General features: G+C 39.6%; 1 protein-coding gene across 1 annotated transcript; it reads right to left on the reverse strand.

Annotated features, from left to right (window-relative positions):
* Positions 1-4,534: 4,534 nt before the first annotated feature.
* CASP2 (caspase 2) lies at positions 4,535-20,867 on the reverse strand. The gene is made up of 10 exons (XM_084508515.1): positions 20,483-20,867; positions 16,040-16,207; positions 14,314-14,389; positions 13,889-13,983; positions 12,159-12,335; positions 11,114-11,242; positions 10,586-10,676; positions 6,634-6,783; positions 6,431-6,540; positions 4,535-5,826 (listed from the first exon to the last, which is right to left on the reverse strand). Exons 1-10 carry the CDS (start codon positions 20,630-20,632, stop codon positions 5,692-5,694), a joined length of 1,281 nt encoding a protein of 426 aa, XP_084364641.1. The 5' UTR covers positions 20,633-20,867; the 3' UTR covers positions 4,535-5,691.
* Positions 20,868-21,024: the final 157 nt, after the last annotated feature.

Below are 21,024 nucleotides of genomic sequence, written 5' to 3' on the forward strand. Positions count from 1 at the left end.
GAGTAATACAGTTTACTGCCTATTACTAGCAGACTAGAGCGGTGAGAAATTAAAAGCAAACTAAAACCACCTTCTCCCCAGCCACCCACTTTTTCATCTCCCCCCCCGAGCAGCACAAGGGAACAGGGAATGGGGGATGCTGTCAGTCCCCAGCACTTCATCTCTGCCACTCTCTCACGGTCACTTTCTGCCCCCTGCTCCACATGGGGTCCCTCCCACGGGATGCCATTCTTCCTGAACTGAGCCTGCGGGGGCTGCCCACAGGCAGTAGCTCTCCAAGCACTGCTCCCACGAGGCTCTGTACCACAGGATCCATCCCCCAGGAGCAAACTGCTCCAGCACGGGTCCCCCACGGGTGGGCGGCAGCTCCCCCCAGACTCCCTGCTCCTGCGTGGGCTCCTCTCCATGGGCTGCAGCTCCGGCCCAGGGCCTGCTCCTGCGGGGGCTCTCCATGGGCCGCAGCCTCCTCCAGGCCACATCCACCTGCTCCACCGGCGGCTCCTCCATGGGCTGCAGCGTGGAGATCTGCTCCATGTGGGACCCATGGGCTGCAGGGACAGCCTGCTCCACCACGGGCCTCTTCACAGGCCACAGGGGAACCGCTGCCGTGTGCCTGGTGCACCTCCTGCCCTCCTGCTGCACTGGCCTTGGTGTCTGCAGGGCTTTTTCTTACTCCTCTCTCTCCCAGCTGCTGTCACACTGCATTTTATTTTCCCTTTCTTAAATATGCTCTCCCAGGGGTGCAACTAGTGTTGCTCAGTGGTGGGTCCCTTTTGGAGCTGGCTGCAACTGGCTTTTATCTAACCTGGGACAGGTTCTGGATTCTTCCCAGAGGCCACTCCTGCAGACCCCCACAACCAAACCTTGTCATGGAAGCCCAGTGCAACAGGTCACAGCTTTTTTCACAGACACCTGCTGTTTTTTTCCACTGCTATCTGTAAAGTTTTTCAGGGAAATTTATGAATTCTATATAACTAGACAAAGCACAGTTACTTAGGGCAACACCATGACTTTCCAAGCTATTTCTCCTACCAAATAAAGATAGGTTTTGTAAGGCTATGTCAAATGTGAAAACACTTAGTTCATTAAGGTTATTCAGTCGAAGATCTTTCTAGTGAAGAAGGTGAAGCCACAAACAAAACTACATAGACTATCAAACCTGACAGAGAAGGGATAATGGAGATGATGAAACTGTCCAAAAGAGTCTAGTCACTTAATTGATTGGCCATTAAGAAACTACATAGATAGCTTATGGAGAGAGCCAGCCTAGACTTTGTAACTGATAAGAAGGACCATGGGACACAGCCCACGTGTCAGATGCTGGCTGCTGAGGGGGAGCATCAGTACCTTCCTCATACCTGGGCTGCTTGGGGGTGTGTGTATGTAATTTGGTGGTGAACTTTAAATTGGACTAGTCAGTGAGTAGGAGGACCTGTGTCCAGTTAGGGGTACCAGGAGAGCAGAGGGGCTGTGTTGGTGTTCAAGGAGACCCATGAGTGTGAAGTGCCTGTGAGTGTCCGAGTGCATCTGTTTGCAAACAAGTATTAAGCTGGACTAGCCAGCAAATAGCAGACTCACGGAATAGTTAAGGCCAGGGATGGGACTGGCTAGTTTGTGTACATTTGTTAACCTGAAAATAACAAACCGTAATCTATATATTTTCTCAATGCAGCACAATATTTACCTTTGTTAAAGCACTGTATCAATGAAAGGTGATTTCTAAGCTGATTTCCACTTATCTTGCTTCTGAAGATCAGAATTTTCAGTAGTGACAAAAAGTCAATAGCCTAAACACAGTAATTCCAGTCATGTTTCATAAATTATGTAAGTCTGAATGTAACTGAGGTCTTCAAAAGATGCACTGAATTACACAGGAGGTTTCTACTTAACAGTTCATGCAAAAATGTGGTCTGGAGACTTCAAGTGATACATAACAGCAACTATAAACAAGGTACGAAATGCAGATGAATGAAAAAAAACAACCCACAACCTAGAGCTTTACAAGAAAGTTCTACAAGTAGAATTGGCAATAGCAGCAGCAGTAGGCCAAACAGCACCATGTAGGGCTTATTACTTGTTGCCAGTGAAGCCCAGCCTCACCAAGACTACTCCTGTGACAGTTTGATTATAACTTCTCTGGAGATTTTTTCATTCTTCTCCTTTAAAAGAAACCATTTTCTGTATACATACTCTGATAATATCATCACTTCATAATGAATATTGTTATTACATAACAATATTATCTTTACGTGCTTTTCCTTCTCCTAAACTTAGTAATTTAGTGATGTAATGTAGTGAAAAACATTCTTAGCTTTTTCTTCAGGGTTATGAGCATACGGGTACAGTGTATGTTAGGAATCTCAGCTTGGTGAAAATTTTATTTTACAAGATGTTTTACGTATTTTCAGCCACATCTTTTGATGTTTTGAAAAGCATGTTTTCTTACAATATCATTCTGTACATCCTAACTTTTAAGGAAAGAACTATGACTTTTTACAAAGTCAGATACTTTGAGCATCTATCACTTTTTATAAAGGCAAATAGGGAAACAAAAACACTTTAGAATTATTATAACTGTAATAATTTAATGAATTGTTCCACAAATTAAAATGTAACTTCAAAATTTTCATGTAACTTAGATTTGTATATATACCTTACCTACATCTCATTCACTGTTTTTACTCCCCTTCCCACATAACAGAACAAAACTTTTGACCTTATTTTTTTGGTTTTAAGCCAAAATATGAACCAGTCAACACTTTCTTGCTAACCCAAATATTAGTCATTCATTAAACTATGCCAGTAGCTTATATTTATTTCTCTAAAAATACAAATATTATATTTAGTTAATCTCTTGTATTACTAGAAACATTTTCTGCACAGATAGATGTTAATAATTCCACTGAATTCCTACTGGATTTTCTGTATCAGAATTAGGTACTATTGAAAAAACAGTATACTCTTTTCATAAAAAGATACCTTAGCCTTCTAGATGTCACAGCTGAGAGAGTGAAACAACAAACTTTAGTGGGTATGGATAGTTTGTTTTTTTTTTTGAGCTAACAAGAATGGGACTTTAATCTTCTTATTTTACATACACACACACTAGCTCCCCCCAGGTGCATTACCTAGGTCTCAACTCCCAGCAGTAAGAGATCACTGTTTATTTCTAAAGGAGGGCCAGAAAGCTGCGTTAGCTCTGTGCTGCACAGCTACTTGGAGTTACCAGTTTTGGCCACTATGGGTCAAGCTCTCCGGGCATCCCTTCACACTAGTTTCCATGCAGCTCTGAGCCCATGGATCTTCCCCAACACTTTCAGGATTTTTTCTCCAGTTCTTATGTTCACCTCCTTTTTGGGTCCTTCCTCTTTCCAAGACTCTCTCTCTCCTCTCTCCCCCACACCCCCTTTTTTTTTTCTGGAAACCTTCTGGCATCAACTCTTCCTTCCGGAACACCAAGCCCCTGGCTTACCCAGTCTAAGTATTCTACGTGCTGAATGACAATATCAGCCTCATAATTGATGGTTCTATCTCGTGTATCTTTATCGATTTATTAAGTTCTTAGTTCAGCTGTTGCCAAACGTAACAAGTAGCCCATACTGGATCCAGCTAGCAAGAAGCAGGATTCTGCCTGAGAGTTCAGAAGTACCTCTGGGAGGTATTATCTTAAGAAATTATGCAAAATTCTCCTTATACGGAAGTTCCATTTCTGCATAGAGGTACAGCTCTCCAAATGGAAGATACTGCACAGATTAATTAATCAAACAAGAATTCTTTATTTTGACACCTCAAGGCAGTAAAATACAAGTATACAAAAAGTATATAAGAAAGTGGCAGTGATAATGCATGTTGATGCAATCCTACAGAAATCTAAGCTTCCAGAGTGGACTGCTTTGTCAATTTACGTATCTGTAAAATATTGCACCATTTCAAAGAGGGAGCACTGAGGAAGGAAGTGTTTCTACACCAGGGAGGTACAGCTGCAGGGCCCTATAATGGTATCTTCAGACTAAGGCAACAATTGGCAGGTATGATTCTTCTTCTGTTTATCACATGTTGTGTGTAAGGTAAGTGCAAGATTCATATTAGTGCTACACCTTTGTTAGCTGGAGAAAACACAGCCTTTGTTTTCCTGTGCAGAACAATAAAAAAGCACATGCCTAATTTTCCCGCCTCCCTTCATATCTATTTGTGCTTTCTATTCATAATTCTATCCTCAAAGAAAGATAAAAAAAAAAAACAAAACACAACAAAAACAAAACAAAAAAGAAAAACAAACAAACAAAAAAACCAACACACACATAAAGAATACTCCAGGAACTATGCTAACTTACTGCTGCAGAATGGAGAAGACAGGGACTCAAGTGTACAGATTGTAGCCCATACATAACGCAGTATATCAGATTTTAAGCTACTGCAGAAAATGTTAATGCCCACCTCCCACCATTACATCACATGGGAGTAACTGCACCTGGATATAGGCAAGAGGCAAATTACAGTATGAAGAGAATGAATAGGAAACTTCCAGACAAAGTTTTGGATTATAGCACATTTCTGACTGACCAGTTGAAATGACACTTTGCAAACAATATTAGCTAAACAAACAGCTTTAAAATGATCATAGCTGAAAACTCATTTATCAGGGTATTAATGTGAAACTCTACCCTTTTAAATGAAAGGGAAACAGACTGCAGTGACCAATAATATAAGCAACATGCTTAGACTGTAAAGAGCTGCCTTGAATATTTTCATTAAAAGAGATCCCTTTCCATAAAGCTGTAGGATTTCAGGGATTCAGTTATACAGTGCAATTTATAGACTCCTGAGAAGTTGGTGAAGTGTCTGAATGCTATGCCTGTTGTGGCATATAGGTACTATAGCAAACAAAATCATCAAAAGTAATACTCTATACAGTTGTTTCCACTTGGACTACGGTGAGCTAATCTAGAATTTCTGGATTCAAAATTATTTCTGGGGCATTTTAATGAGACTCATCTGTATGAGAAATACTGGATTTCCATTTGTTTTTCTAATAACCTAGGATGTCTTGCATAACTCTTCTAGAGTTCTCTTGATAACCTGACTACAGAAAAAATGCACAAAAATAGACTTACAGTGATCAAGATGGTAGTAGTGGTAAATGTCAAGTACTGAAAACAGTAACACTCCATTTTAGAGAGAAGGACTCTCCTTCGCTACAGAGTTCTTCTCTAATGTACACAGAACCTGACTGTCATGCATGAAGAACCAGGCAGAAAGTACTTAAAAAATAAAAATAAAAGCATAAGTAGCATTTTATGAAACTTTTTCCTTTTAAAAATACTTATCTTTTCCAAAATTGGTATGAATAGTCTGTTTCCCTTTTTGCATTCACATTTCTAACAAATGTCCTTATGTCTCATTCCAAAGGATGTTCCCACATTTTCCTAGTTGCAATGCTGATCTGTTTTCAACAATGTCCATACATATGGAATAAATCAGAATATTAGAATTTTAAAACCTGAACTGAATCAGATTACAAAGAGTTGCTAAATTATCTTAGAAAAGGACATCAATAATTGGTCTGGCCAAACATAAAGATGCGTTCCTTGCTTGGGCATCTGATGCCACAGCCCGTAAGAATAGAAACATAGACATCCATATTGAGAGTTCAGTTTTGGCAGTATCTCTCTTCAAGTGGAGCTGGCAGGGTTATTTGCCTGGCAGATAACCAGGAAATAGGTAAAGGTCCCGACAGAGTGTACTACAATATTCTGACATTTCCTTGCAGCGGTGGAATTCTGTGCCTGGGGCATAACCTTCTCGTTGCTTGATTTGTCTATTCACCTAAAAATAAGATTAAAAAAAAAAAAAAAAGTGACTGTAAGGATTAAGAAAATGGAAGTAAGGAAAGTGTCATCGCTTTCCTTACTCGCAAATTATGCTGCTTATTAATTAGTTGCTGGTATACCAGTTTTCTAAACTACAGGAAGGATAAAGAACTGGGGTGCAGTTTCACAGTAGCTCAAGTTACTGTGGTCACACTGCAGTCTTCACTCTGTCCTCCCATTTTCTTAAATCTTTCCCTTATGTAAGTACAAATGTTGGCTGCTACGTACTGAGACAGTTCAGGCAATGAAATCCACCTGAAAAAAATACTATTTCTATCTAAGAAAAGTAGTGCTTGGCAAGTCAGATTAATTCTCCTCCTAAATTCATCATGTGGCCACACAAGTGTAATGGGAAGAGTCAAACACTGCATTTTTACTTTGATTAAACTGATGTGGAATTGAATATAAATACATATTTAAATGGGAAAGGAAGTAATAATTTTGCTATGAATGGAGCAACAACACTTACTTAAAGATTATATTAGTCCTAGCAAGCTGAAGCAACAGAAGGTTCTTCAGAAACCAGGTAAGTGTGGGAGTGGAAAGGCATTATATCTCACCTTTACCAACATGTCAGCCACATGAGTGTCGCAGGAGTCCTCTGCAAACACAGAGGTGAGTGCCTCAATATACCAGGATCCACGTCTGGTGTTTCGCATGGCTGCAGTGCCTGAGAACAAAGAGCGTATACAATGAAGTTCCTGTGGAAGACAGACACATATAAACTCCTTAATCTCTAAGAATTAGTGCCTCTCCCCATTACCTTTCAGACATGCATATCCACAGATCATATCTGAGCATGTAGGCAGACGCAGCTTGACATTTTCTTCCTTGTTTGCATCACTTTCCTCACAGCCTGGGGAATCTGACCGTTCTTTACCATCTCTTTGATCCACTCCCCGGTCTGTCTCATCTAGGGGGGGAAGAAGGAGGGGAAGGGTGTGAGGGACAACAAATAAGAAGGAAAAAGATGAATTATAAGAAAAGAAGAAATTATCTGAAGAAATTACTGGATGTAGTTTTCCTTACTTTTGGGCCCCTGTCAGCAACGCCACAACTAATGTCAAGCTGAAAGCTTCTGTGTGAACAGTTAGCTTTTTCAGCTGTTTTAAAAACTCATCTGAAAGTTCTCCTGCACAAACTAGCACAGACACCAACAAGTGCTGAACTTGTTCAGTATAATGCAACTGATAGTCTACACAGCAATTGATTTTTTTTCTTCTTTCCCATGCGGATTAATATAGATAATTGGCAAAGTAAAGAAATTTCTGAGAGTTCTTCATGATCGGTGGAAGGATTTGATACCTAGCCCTAAAAGCTTCTATTTTCAACTTTTGCCTAACTTAGAAATTCAAAAAATGACTAGTCTAGTTTGCAGTGCTTAGTACCTACTTATTGCAGTATGCAAACAAGAGCTGTAACGTTAGTTGCTATGGTTTAACTCCAAGAAAACATTGACCAAATATCTCACCTTCAAAATCCTGACTATAATACCATTTGCTTCAATCAAAACCATAATATGTGTAATAGGAAAATACAAAAATATTTTGACTCCAAACACTACAGACAGACATCTACAGTACATAGACTTTAAAACCTGGAAAACATTTAATACCCTTTCTAGGATTCACTAATATGTATTGTGACAATTCTAGATAGTCTCAATTGTTTGTTTACATGATACAGATTTTCCATTGTAATCTAGACTAACAATAGTGGCAATAACATTAAGAGTCCAGCTATGTTGCAAGAAAAATAAAACTACATTTTTACAGGCTTTCTATGTAATTTTGCCCTTTTGTTCTTGTATTATAAGACAAAAATCTACTGCTCTACTTACTTCCTAACAGTGTGAATTAGATTCTAGATCTAGGAAGCATAAGCATCCATTTCAGAGGCCTTCCTGTTATGATAGTGCTAGGTCTCTGTTGCTATGTTGTACCTAAGAAAAGTGTTTGGATTTCTAACCCTTTTACAGGCAGTGGCACTAGTTGCATCTTGTAAACACACACAGGAGATGGTCAGTTCATAATGCAGCAAGATGGTTCTTCTTTTCCTCCAAAATGAAAACAACAGCAGGAGAAGTGTAATTGTCTACATAGGCAATTACAAAAAAAAGGCTACATATAGTCTATGATTATGGTTCCCTAGCTCAAAATTTAGTGAGTACTCCATTATGTTTCTTCCTCCTCTCTTTAAGATAGCAATGCATTTTTTTTTCCATTTTTAACCACACTTTTTCCCCATGCCTTTTATCACTCTTCTCCAATCCATTTTTGTTCTATGTGATCTTAAAACTTCAGTGTACTGTTTATAGCATGTTACTTCAGATAAGAAGGTAATTTTATAGTCAAGCTGTATTATTCACGCTATCATCATTCCATATTCCAGTGTATCAAATCAAATTTTTTTTTAATTAAAAATCTAGAATTAGAGGGGATATAGTTTAGTGGGGACTGCTAGCGTTAGGTCAGAGGTTGAACTCGATGATCTTGAGGTCTCTTCCAACCTAGAAATTCTGTGATTCTGTGATTCTGTCTTCTTTATGCATGTCTTCAAACATCATTCCAATCAACTTACTAATGTAACTAAAAAGTATAAAGCATTAACTATGTCAATATATTACTTTGCATATTCAAGCTCTAATTTATATCACCAATAACTGCTATCCAAACAGATCCAATCTGTTTAAATTTCTCTCAAGCTCCTAGATTTCACTTTTCCCAATTGATTGCAATAATTGCCAACTGCACATTTGTCAATATTTATCACAGTTCTTCACTTTGATGAACCAACTATATTAAACAGAGATACTAAACAGCTTTAAAGCCTCAGTTGATGTAATGGTGAAATCTGACTAGTTATCTTTTCTCACTGATTTTTGTCACCATTGTTTTTTGATCCATGACAGTAACTGGGCTACAATTTTTTAGTAGACTCCCTCCAAAGGTCCTTTGGAAATGAAGTAGACCGTATCAACTCTTCTTTATCTACATTTTTTCATACGTCATTAATAGAAGAAAGATGAGGCTTATTACATATAGTTAGGGGAAAAATATCCTCTGCATTTCTCATTTTACTTCAACTGGTTTCAGCTAACTTGCAAAGCATAGAGGTATTGATTACTAATCTACTACTTGTCCACACTACTTGGACAGCCTTTTAAATACATTTTTTTCCTTTTTTTTTTTTTTTTTTTAAAGCAGCATTGCCTAGTCTAACCTTTAAATGTGAGCATCAAAAGGCATACATTTTGTTGACAGCTCAATTGCTTCATAACTAGTATTCCTCTCTGACTATTAATCAAGCTTTACACACAGGGTTAAAAAATGTATTTAAATAAAATAAAGTTGTTTTTCCCCTTTCATTTGCTCAAGTCTCAGTCCTTTGCCTATTGCAATATCCCAGTTCTGCAGCATTCTGCATAGCAAGCTTCTCACTCTTTCCTAATTTTTTTTTTGGGAAGAAGAAGGCCAAACAAGATGTCTTAACATGAACAGATCCATTATAGTAACATTACAGTCAAATAAACCTAATTACCTAATAGGTCAGCACTCAATTCTGGCTTATTACACTTATTTCTATACTGTTAAGAATCTGCATGTTCACATTTGTTCAAGAATATTTAAACATTCAATAACATAAGGAACAGAAATGCATTGAATACATAGTGTAAAGATGCACATTAAATATTCCCAAATGCTTAAAGAATCAAATATTTTTGATACTCAAATATACTCAAATATTTTTGATACTTTACCTAGGCTTTATAGTTTTTCCCATATTAGGATGAAATATGGTAATAAGTGAAGGAAACATGCTCTTGCCTAGAGGACAAACTATAAAGCTCAGCTTAAAATGGAAAAAAAAAAACTAACAGAGAAAATTAAAAACAAACAAACCAAAAAAACAAGAAGGGGAAAACGCATACTTGTTAGAAAAGAGAACTTTTCTATCATAAGAGAAAAAAACAAAGCTTTTTAAGACAGAACTTCTCTTTGGAGCACTTGTGGTTTCACAGCTATCCTTTTAAGTCCACTTTAGGGAAAAATTTGGCCATTATCAGATCTGAAAAGCAGTTTGTTAGACATATGTTTAGTTACAACAGGAAGAAAAATGAATAGCAAAATTAAGAAAAAAGCAATAGGAACATAAAGAGTGATAAAAGAACAAATTAAGAGAACAATTTTATAATCACAACAGTATGTGAAAAAAAGATTGAAAGGACATTTGTAAAAGAAAACAAAACAAAACAAAAAAAAAGCAAGTAACAGCTAACTTTGATAGCTCATGAGACAACAAAACAAGAGACAACATATCCAGGATCAAGTGAAAGACAAGTATTCAGACAAGACTCCAGTGCTAGTGTACCACGCCATGCTGTGCTGTAATTTGATGCACCGTAAGCCCCACTCCCCCTATTGCAGATGTAGCAAGAGAAAGTTTCAATATATGAGTGGGCTGTGATAGAGCGTTACATCTGAGGTGCTCTGGGGTCTGCAAGTCAATGCACACACCTCATGCAGAGCAAAAGACACTTACAGAGCAACAGATGCAGTGGCAGCAGCAGGGCAGAGGGAGGTGAATATGGATCCCACTTACACCTGAGAGAAGCAAAGAGGAGAGTTGACAGCAAGTTGAATGTGAGGGTGTGTGTGTGTAAAATGAGCCTTAATGGCATGCCAAATCATGGCTTCCAGTATTTGGGCACTCACCTCCCCGGCAGGCTTGAATAAAGAACATTTTGGGCTTATTCTGGAGATATGGGCAGTTTGCATTATCGAAGAGCCGGAAAGCTTCCTGCAACTGAGAGAAGCAAAAAAGCTAAGTATTCTTTATTGCAGCCTTCTGTGAGCCAAACTCAGTGTCACCTTGTTTCCCTGTATTTTAGTTATTACCTCACTGCTCTCGACATTTTATCCTTTATCTACTAACTCTGTGACAAATATCCACTGCACCCCAAGCTCCTATTAGTTTGAGATCATGTGCTCTACCTAGTACATGTAACAGGAAGAGAGAATAGGGTAATAACTTTCTTATCTGGCATGTATCTATGTCATTCCTTATCTTACAGACTTCTCATAGCTCTCTCTGCCATTTTCTTCCCACAAGCTCTTATTTTTGCTTTTTTAAAAATGTAAATCCTCAGCTTCCCTACCAATTCACTTTCCTTTTTTTTTTTTCTCCTTCCATTTTTACTTTCCAAGATGTAACCTACAACACAACAGGACAAAGTAATATACCTGTAGCAGTTTGCCATCAGTTCCGTAAACTCCACCCTCTACACCGTGGGAAAGTAAAGCTACTACACAGGAATCCACGTCTCGATGATCTGGCAGCTTAGAGAATCTCTCCAATGCACTCTGCATTTCCTGGAAGAGAGAAAAAATGCTTAATCCTTCCCAGAATTACACAGGGAAAATGGGCTAATGTGAAGGGAAAAATAAAAATGGCCCTCCAGTTACAGAATAAACTACATACATCAGATTTACAGGACAAAAGACATCTGTTTCATAACAAATAGCAAAATGTTCTTTTTCGTTTGTGCATTGTTCAGTCCTAAGTATAACACTGTTTAGTAGGAATAACTTAGGACTTCTGCTTTTCCATACTGTCCAAGAGGGGGACAAAGCAAATACCAGAGTTGGTATATGTGGATTTAACACAGGAGAAAGCAAGTGATACTTTACACAGGTTTTATACTGACACTGGAGTCTGGCTGGGATATTGGACCATCTTAACAGACACATATTCTGGTACTTTAGACATTCAAATATGATCAAAACACATCAACTATTTAAGGCAGAAAACTTCAGGAAATATGATAATGTGGCAGGTGTGGAAGACTCAGAATGTTGTAAACGCTGCCTTCTTGAATAAAACACTCTTTAACAGGTTCTGTACCACTTAAATATTTGCAAACCATAACTGTTAGGACAGCAGAACACTGGAAAGGGCTACCTAGAGTAAACTGGAGCCTGTTCATTCTCAGTATTAACACACATGGCAGGTGTGGTCTAGATATTCTTGCACCTCACACTACAAAGGCAGTACCTCTTGTGGTCCTTTGTGATCCTATTTGATATATGGTAACTCCTTTGCCTTCCAAGTTTCTTATTTTTGGTATGCTAGCAGATATCATCCCACTTAGCTTCCTTTTCTATTTAAAAGTGACTAATCATGTCTTCCTGATCAAGCTTAGCTAGACCAAAGCAGACTTCTTAAGATGCTCATGTAACAGCTACAAACTCAGCCATACTGTTTGTGAAGTACTAGGATCCCCCTTACCTCTGCACTTTGATCATGAAAGACAGTCACTTGATACCCAAGATTCTTGAAAAGCAGCTCCAGGGAAGTACAGTCCACATCTCCACCTGAGCGATACTCCAAGTCCTTCTCACAATTGAAATTGACATTACTGAGAATAAGTGCTAAGCCTCGGGGCTCCGATATCAGTTTATATGCCTGAGAAGAAGATTTAAAATTGGTGAATTTAGACTATACAAGGAAATAATATAGTCTCAGAGTAGAACACTAAGCCCTATGTCCTAGCTTGATTACTAAGAATATGCAGGATTTCTACTTTGAGAAGGCATGGTAGAGGTCAAAAAAGTGTGGTTTAACATAAAAATGTTTATATTGCAAAGGGTTTCAAAGGCAACTGTTTCTGCAAGACTCCACAACTGATGATCTTACAAAACTATTAATAAAATGTTGTAATACCTTCCCTTATTTCTTATTTTAAAAGGAACACAGCTTACACATTTCATACTGTGAATTAACTCTTGCTAACGTTTTTCTCCTTCTTTCACACACACACCAGTAGGACCACACATATTTTCATCATACCCATTGAAGGCCTAGCACAACATTAGGAAAGACTGAGCTAACATTTCTTAAATTTGGTTGGGACCAAGTAGAGATACAAAATACCATGTGAACGTAATGGTAGCAGAAAGGGACAATGAATCGCTGGTTCTCAAAGTTATGAAGATGTCAAAAAATGTTAGTAGGGAAAAGAGCTAATTTAGGAAGGGTGTCTTCAAAACAAGCTTGCCTCTCCCACTCTAACAACGAACCAATAGTAAATAGCAATAGCAAATCCCTGTAATCCAGAAGTAAATTTAATACTGAAGGACCTAAATTGGAAGTAAATTTTAATACTGAAGGACCATATCAAATAGGGTGTAAACAGACACAGATATAAAAAGAGGTGAATTAGGCTCACACTGATGTTGCCGAATTGTAACTTTCTGTTGGGGAAACCTAAATAAAGCAAAACAAAACCTGCTTTGCCTTGTGACAACATAGAGCCTTTAACAGAAATGTTAAGCATTAGCATGTAGTGTAACCCTAGTAAAGCGTCTGCCCTATTATATGAAATGCTTAGTTTTCCTTAAGCCTATACCATCACCACAACCTATGCTTTACAAACAGAACAAACAAGAAAATAACTACGACTATCTACGTAACTTCTGCAGCTAGAGAAAAGGATTAGAAATTCAGGTTGTTCTACCCAGGGCTGCACAGAACTCTGATCTAATTTTTGTGCCTAAGGAGACATTTCCCAATACAGTTAGCAATTAAAACAGCAAAGATTGTGACAGTGTACTGAAAAACAGTTCTAATATTGTGCAGACATTTGCAGAGTGTGTCAGCACACAGAACACAAGAGAAGGTAGATGGGGATGCAAACAAATAAATATGAGGTAGTAATATAGACAGCTTACAAGCACAGAGCAACAGAACAGAAGGCATTCCATGAAGTTCTTCATAAACAAAACCCAGAGACAGAGATTTGTACAGAATAACAGAACTTCTCAGAATTTCTTATCACTTGTAAATGAGAACTACATCAAATCAAATGTGATTGGTAAGAGCTCTCAGTTACAGCAAGAGCGTAACACTAATCTGCATCCCAATGAAGTACGTTTCAACTCAGTTGTAAGTAGTACATGTTCAGTTGATATATTCAAATACCTCACATTTTAAAGAGATTTCCTCTGTCAACTACTTACCAAGCGCTGGTGATCATGATAGAATTCTGGAGTGCAGTGCTTCACAGGAGGAATCGGTGGACCATCTCCATTATCCAAAGAATGCTCCACTGGTTCTATGCAAAACAAAAATGCCAATAACAACAACAAAAATACTAACTAAAAAGGTAGTAATTTGCATATTCATAAGTACATATTTATGAATGTCTACAGGAACATTCCTGTATTATTCTATCCATATGTCTAAAGATTTTGTTTCATCAGGGACTGTACTCACACAATGAAACACAACAGGAAAAAAAAAAAACAAACATACTGGTACAGTATACCTATTTATTGTATTTTTAATTGGCAACAAATTTTTTTTGAAATAAGAGAGTATTAATAAATTAGAGTCAACCAACCAGATAGCCAAGCAGGTATTCATGATGTAACGTGTGACTCACCAATCCAGCGTGGCTTCTTTGAATTACATGATTCACTTGAAGGGAGTGGTAGATCTGATCCATAAAAGTGTTCAAGCTACAAGACATCCAATAAATCCATGAAAAGACTAGCAAAAGACATCTATTTTTTTCTCTACGGTACAATGCTGTAGGTGTCATTGAAAAAAGATATAGGTATTTACATACACATATATGACTTGCTGTAATATATTCAATATATATTACATACAATTTAACATAAAACACTATACTACGGTTTACATCCAAATAAAACAGATTATGAGAAGATAACAGCAGCACCTTCTGTTATTGCAAAATTCCTTCCTGTCTTTGCTCATCTTTACTTTTACCCAAATGCCATTCTGGGACACCTTACTCTTATTTTTGCCAAAACTTGGTTTGTTCCATGACTCCTCTTTTTGGTTGCTTTCAAAATTTCATCGTTTGCCTAGTCTAATAAATTATAAATTTTGATAAGGCAACATCTCTGCTCAGAAGTATCTAGTCTTTCTTCCTCAGTATAAAGCATGCTTACTGAGAGTTCCCATCCTTCTCAATGCACTGAGAATACTGAATCTTTATTGAATTCTTCCTTCAGTCTGGTGTTAACAACAGCAGATGGTGAAAAGGTGAAAATAAAGATAACAAAATTAGGAAAGGGAAGTCCCTCCCTTCAGCAGAGAAGACTGTCTTTTAGTAGCTTTCTACTTGGAAAATCTTTGAACACTAAATTAAAGTATTCTAGAGAAAAAAAATAATGCAGCTTTTGTGTTCTTGATGACACATCAGTAAGAACATGTTAAACGTAGGAATGTGCAGGAACCTCATGAAATTTAATAAGAAGTGCACAATCCTGCACCTGGGGAGGAACAATCCCATATGCCGGGAGCTGACTAGTTGGAAAGCAGCTTTGAATAAAAAGCCTTGGGTTCCCTCGTAGAAACCAAGCTGAACATGAGCCAGCAACGCGCCTTTGTGGCAAATAAGGCTAATAGTATCCTGGGCTGCATTAGGAGTCTTGCCAGCAGATTAGATAGGAGGTGACCCTTCCCTTCTACTTAGCTCTGGTGAGGCCACACCTGTAGTATTGTTTCCAGTTCTGGGCTTGCCAGTGCAAGACAGACATGCACATAGTGGAGGGAGTCTAACAAAGGGCCACAAAGATGATTAAGGGACTGGAGCATCTCTCATCAGAGGAAAGGCTTAGGACTGCTTAGCCTGAAAAACAGAAGACTCAGGGAGTCCTTATCAATGTGCAAAAATATCTGAAAGGAAACAGCCTCTTTTCAGTGGTGTCCACACAGGAGAAGAGGCAATGGGCACAAACTGGAACACAGGAGATTCCGTCTGAACATCCCGACACAGCTGGGTGACTGAGCACTGGCACAGGTTACCCAGAGGTGTTGTGAGGTCTCACTCCTTAAAGATATTCAAAACCTGTCTGGACATGGTCCCAGTCAACTTGTTGTAAGGGGGAGGATTGGACCAGATGACTTCCAGAGGTTGCTGCCAACCTCAACCATTCTCTGCTTCTGCGTGAAACTTATCTTCATCTCAAATTATTTTCACTACCTTTTTATTCTAAGGCTACTGCAAGTTTCAGTTTGTAACTAAACCGCATCCTTTCCACTATAAGCATTTTTCCTAAACATTTGAAAAAAATGCCTGTGTGCCCAACCCAACCCCAAATGCAGCCCATCCATTTTATTTTTTAAAACTGACATACCTGTGCAATCCCATTGCTTAGGTTGGATTCTGTCTTCAAGATTATTTCCTCCAGATGCTGCTGTTTGGTTTCTCGTAGAGCTTCACAGAAGGCTGAGAAGGCATAAGGGCCTCTCTTGGGCAACAAATTGAGGAATTCCACGTTTTGGCTGAAGCTCCCAGACTTGGCCTAGATCCAGAGAAGAAACAAATCCAACACTCAAAGTAACATGCCAACACAATTCATTTTCATTTCAGTTAAGCTTCAGAACAACTCAGTCTTTTTCCTTCATGTAAATATCCTGTCACCATGCTTTGCTGTGCTATATCCTTTTTTACAGCTTTTCCTAGCTGATTTCACTCCCACCCCTCTGTTCCCACTATCTCAAGGGGGAGAGCATACGACAATGAAGCAAGCCAACAATTCATACATTTCCACACACAGTAATACACCCTGTTCTCTCTAACCTCTTATTTCCAGTTACTGTCTGAATAGTAGCTGCTTATCCTCTTTCAATACACCAAGTCCAGAACCCGTTTTCACTACTGTTCAATGTGTTTATGGTCTCAGGCACTAATACACAAATGTCTTGGAGAGTGTGAATGAAAATATTTATTTCACACAGTCAATTCCAGAAAGACACTATATATGTATAATGTGTTACATTTATACAAATGAAGCAATATATGGTAGTATACAAGAAAAAGTAACAATCAAAAATTAAATTTACATTTCTGTAAAACATTCACAGGAAGTTCTAATTTTTAGCATGTTAGCAGAACATCTGCTAACAAACTGTCTAATTTATAAGAGCCTTTCCTGTGTAGAAAACTGAAACATCACATACTAAAATATTGGCTACTGAAAGTATGTTTTATGGGTTCCATGGAATTGACCTTCCATTTTTAAAGTTATCACTGTGATCCAAGATCTCTTCATTTTTTAAATGATACGAAATGACTGGTGAGTTACACAGAACCAAACACTAACACTGCACGAGCAATCATAGGAAAATCAGACAAATCACTTTAAGGCACATGTGTAAATCCTATGCTGCACAAGATTTTCGCGCCATTATGTTTTCTTTCATAAAATATATTCAGCTTGTTCTTCAAAGCAGTTTGGCTTTTGTCCTGCAGCATTGGAATGATAATGCAAAATCTTTTTGATCTAATGCTACTACTAAAATTTCAAGCTATGTTCATTCATGATTGGCTAATAGCTCTTATCTTTGTATCAACAATGTCCCTGGACTTCAGTGTTCTGTCCCTTTCATTACTTAACAAACTTCTTACTAAAATCAAGTCTATATTTGCTGGATTGTCACACTCAAAGATTTGTGGTCAATGGCTCAATGACCAAGTGGAGGTCAGTAATGAGTGGTGATCCTCAGGGTCAGTATTAGCACTGGCACTGTTTTAACATCTTTGATGGTGACAGGGGGATCGAGTGCACCGTCAGCAGGTTTGATGATGACACCAAACTGTGTGATGCAGTTGATACACTGGAGGGAAGGGACAGGCTTCTAGAGGGTACCTGGACATGGTTGAGAGCTCGGCCTGTGCAAACCTCATGAAGTTCAACAAGGCCAAGCGCAAAGTCCGGCAACGGAGCTGGGGCAATCCAAAGCACAAATACAGGTTGGGTGGAGAATGGATCAAGAGCAGCCCTGAGGAGAAGAGCCTGAGGTTGTTGGGTCCTAAGAAGCTCAACGTGAGCTGGCAATGTGTGCATGCAGCCCGAAAAGCTAACCATATCCTGGGCTGCATCAAAAGAAGCACGGCCAACAGGTTGAGAGAGGTGATTCTCCCCCCTCTACTCCACTCAGGGGATCCCATCTGGAGTGCTGCGTTCAGCTCTGGGGCCCCCAGCACAAGAAGGACATGGAGGTATTATAACAAGACCAAAGGAGAGCCATGAAGATCATAAAAGGGCTGGAGCACATCTCCTATGAAAACAGGCTGAGGGAGCTGGGGTTGTTGAACCTGACAAAGAGAAGTCTCTGCAGAGACCTTATAGCAGCCTTTCAGTACGTAAAGGGGGCCTACAAGAAAGCAGGAGAGGGTCTCTTTTCCAGGGAGTGTAGTGATAGGACAACTAGTAATGGCTTTCAACTGAAAAAGGGTAGATTTAGATTAGGTATTAGGAAGAAATACTTTACTGTGAAGGTGGTGAGGCAATGGAACAGGTTGCCCAGAGAAGCTGTGGATGCCCCATCTGTGGAGATGTTCAAGGCCTGGTTGAACGGGGCTTTGAGTAACCTGCTCTAGTGGAAGGTGTCCCTATCCGTGGCAGAGGGGTTGGAATTACATGATCTTAAAGGTCCCTTCCAATCCAAACCATTCTGTAATTCTAAATTCCATGCTTCTTTCACCTCCCTTAGCTCTTTGGTTTATTTCACTTCCCTTAGATAACAAAAGTTTGTTTATTTAAGATATTTCCAGAACCAATTTGTTTATTCTTCCATTTTATTTTAAATCAAAGAAAGATATCACCAGCATATTCTTTTTTTAAAGACAAGATAATTTAAAACAATTATTTATCTAGATCTTCATTCTATGACATTTTTTTTTGAGTGGGGTAAGGTGTGCATAGAAATTAGATACTGACAAATCCAGGAAAACCTATGCTCTATTGTCAATGGCATTCCTCTCCTGCTATTTCCACAAAGGTGCGTGACAATTAGTGTTATGATGCATTTTCAAGAACAGTCTGCCTAACAGTTCTCCTAAGACCTTAGCACACATTTAAGCCAGAGAGTGTCACACAATTGCAAATTCAAGTACTCCAGAAAAAAAAAAAAAAAGGACAAAGTGCTTTTTGGCTCAGAAGATCTTTTCTTTAAATGCCTGTTACTTTTTATTCATCTATTGCATTCTAACGAATAGTACTATTCTGCAAACATTCCTGTCTTTTCTATCCTGTAAATGCAATGCATACTTTGCAGCATTACTGTTTCAGTTGTGAATGTTGTCCTCTTGCCCCTGTCAAATTTCTGTTTTTGCTGTAGTTTCCAGCTTCATATCCTGCAACAGTAGTTTAAGTCACTCTGTTCTCTTGATCAGGCTGCTATTTCTATTCATGTACATCTAAGCTCTCACTTTTGTGTAGAAAGTGTACTATTTACCTGACTTTTCCATCCTAAAAAACTTTCTCCTAACTGTTTATCCATTAGTAAGTATCTCTGCATCTTCTTTTCCTTATTATATCCAGAAGGGAAGATTCCCGTAATCTTCCTCTCTGTCTTAGTTTAAAACAACTTGACTAGAGCAGGATTTTCTAAGAGACTCATTGTCATTATACTGACTTTGAGAGGACTTTTTTTTTTTTTTTTCCTCCAGTGACTAACTGCAGGTCAGCAATTGAGCATCTCTAGTAACCACCCATACTTTATAAGTTCCTGAGTCACCCTTTGACTTTCAACACCTTCCTACTGTCTTTGTCCTCTTTCACTAGGAATAGGAGCTACTTCAGGTAAGACTGCTTGCAACTGCCACGACTTGGCACAAGTATCCTTGATGTGTCTCAAAGAATTTCAGATTATCTTTTGGTGTACACCAAGTCAAAATTCATCAAAAAGTTTTTTCCTTATTCCTTGCAAAAACATTGTCAGTCTCAGGTTTGTACCATCTGCAGTAGCACCCAGCAAACAGCTCATCATTCTTGTTTTTCAGAATCTGTTCTTAAGACAGGACCATCAACCTTACTTGACAAAGAGCCTCTTGGTTGCTTACATGACCCTTAGGATGTACTTGACTTGCACCTGCAGTCATTACCATCAGTGTCCTTTCTCTTTGAAGACCTGCATCTCCTTTCTGCAGTCTTCAGTGCATTACTGTATGCCTAGGGCCTATCCCAACCCACTTCTAATGACTTCTTTTCCTAAGTACCCACTGCTCAGCATAAGTAACAAAAGCTTATGAATGATATTTGTCATCTTCAGAGCCTTGGGTCATGCAAAATTCTTCATGAAATTTACAAAAAGACATGAAGTACTTGAAGAATGTGAAAGGCGTGCAAGTGCCAGAACATACTTGTTTATAATACGTTTATTTATTTCCTCCCACGGGGTTATTTTGGAAATTGGTAGTATTTCCGCCTTTACAAAAAAAAAAAAGAAAAAAAAAAGAAAAAAAAAAAAAAAAGAAGAGAGAAGCACAAAATAACAACAAAGGGCTGGAAGATACCAACAGACTCATGAAGAACAGTCTACTGCAACTACATGCCAGCATGCAAACTAGCAGTTTATTAAATTTCAGTCAAAATCAACATCACCCAAAGTAACTTACAGTTCTTGTGCATGTTGCAAACAAGCCCTACCTGTTTGGTGCATGCTCTCCACGCGTAATCACACAACAAAACACAGGCAGCAGAGCACAGGCAGTAGTTTTGCTGTGCTGCCACTGCCCGGAGGGGCACGGGGCTGGGGCAGAAACACAGCTGACAGCGCAGCGAGCCGCCTACCTGGATCATTTCCATCATCTCGGCGGTGATGATGTCCTTCTCTATCATGTGCTCTATCAGCTCCTTCAGGACCAGCTGCTTTGCCAGCATCACCCGGTTCTTCTTCAGCGCTTCCTGGTGACAGCGCTGCATGCCGCACGCCCCCAGCATCCTACCTGGATGCCCCACGAGGGGCCTCCCCGGCCAGGAGCACGCTCCACAAGCGGCGGAAGAGGCCTCCAGCACCCGCCCCGACGGGCCCTGCCGGGGAGCTGCGCGCTCCCCCTCCCACCGCCGGCTTCCGAGGCCGCGCAGCGCGCGCGCGCGCTCCCGCCTTCCCGCGCTCCCGCCTTCCCGCGCTCCCGCCTTTCCCGCGCTCCCGCCTTCCCGCGCTCCCGTCACCGAGCGCGCCGCGGGCCCAGAGATTCAAACGGCACCGAGTCACGGCGCCTGCGCATTGCGCGCGCCCGCCCGCCGGCCCCTGCGCTTCGCCGTGCGCGTGCGCCGGCTGGCGCGCCCTCACGGGCCGGCGCGTGCGTGCTGCCCGCAGCGCGGGAAGGGCT

Source organism: Aythya ferina (assembly GCF_964211825.1).
Source record: "Aythya ferina genome assembly, chromosome: 1".
In the NCBI taxonomy this organism is placed as follows: domain Eukaryota; kingdom Metazoa; phylum Chordata; class Aves; order Anseriformes; family Anatidae; genus Aythya; species Aythya ferina.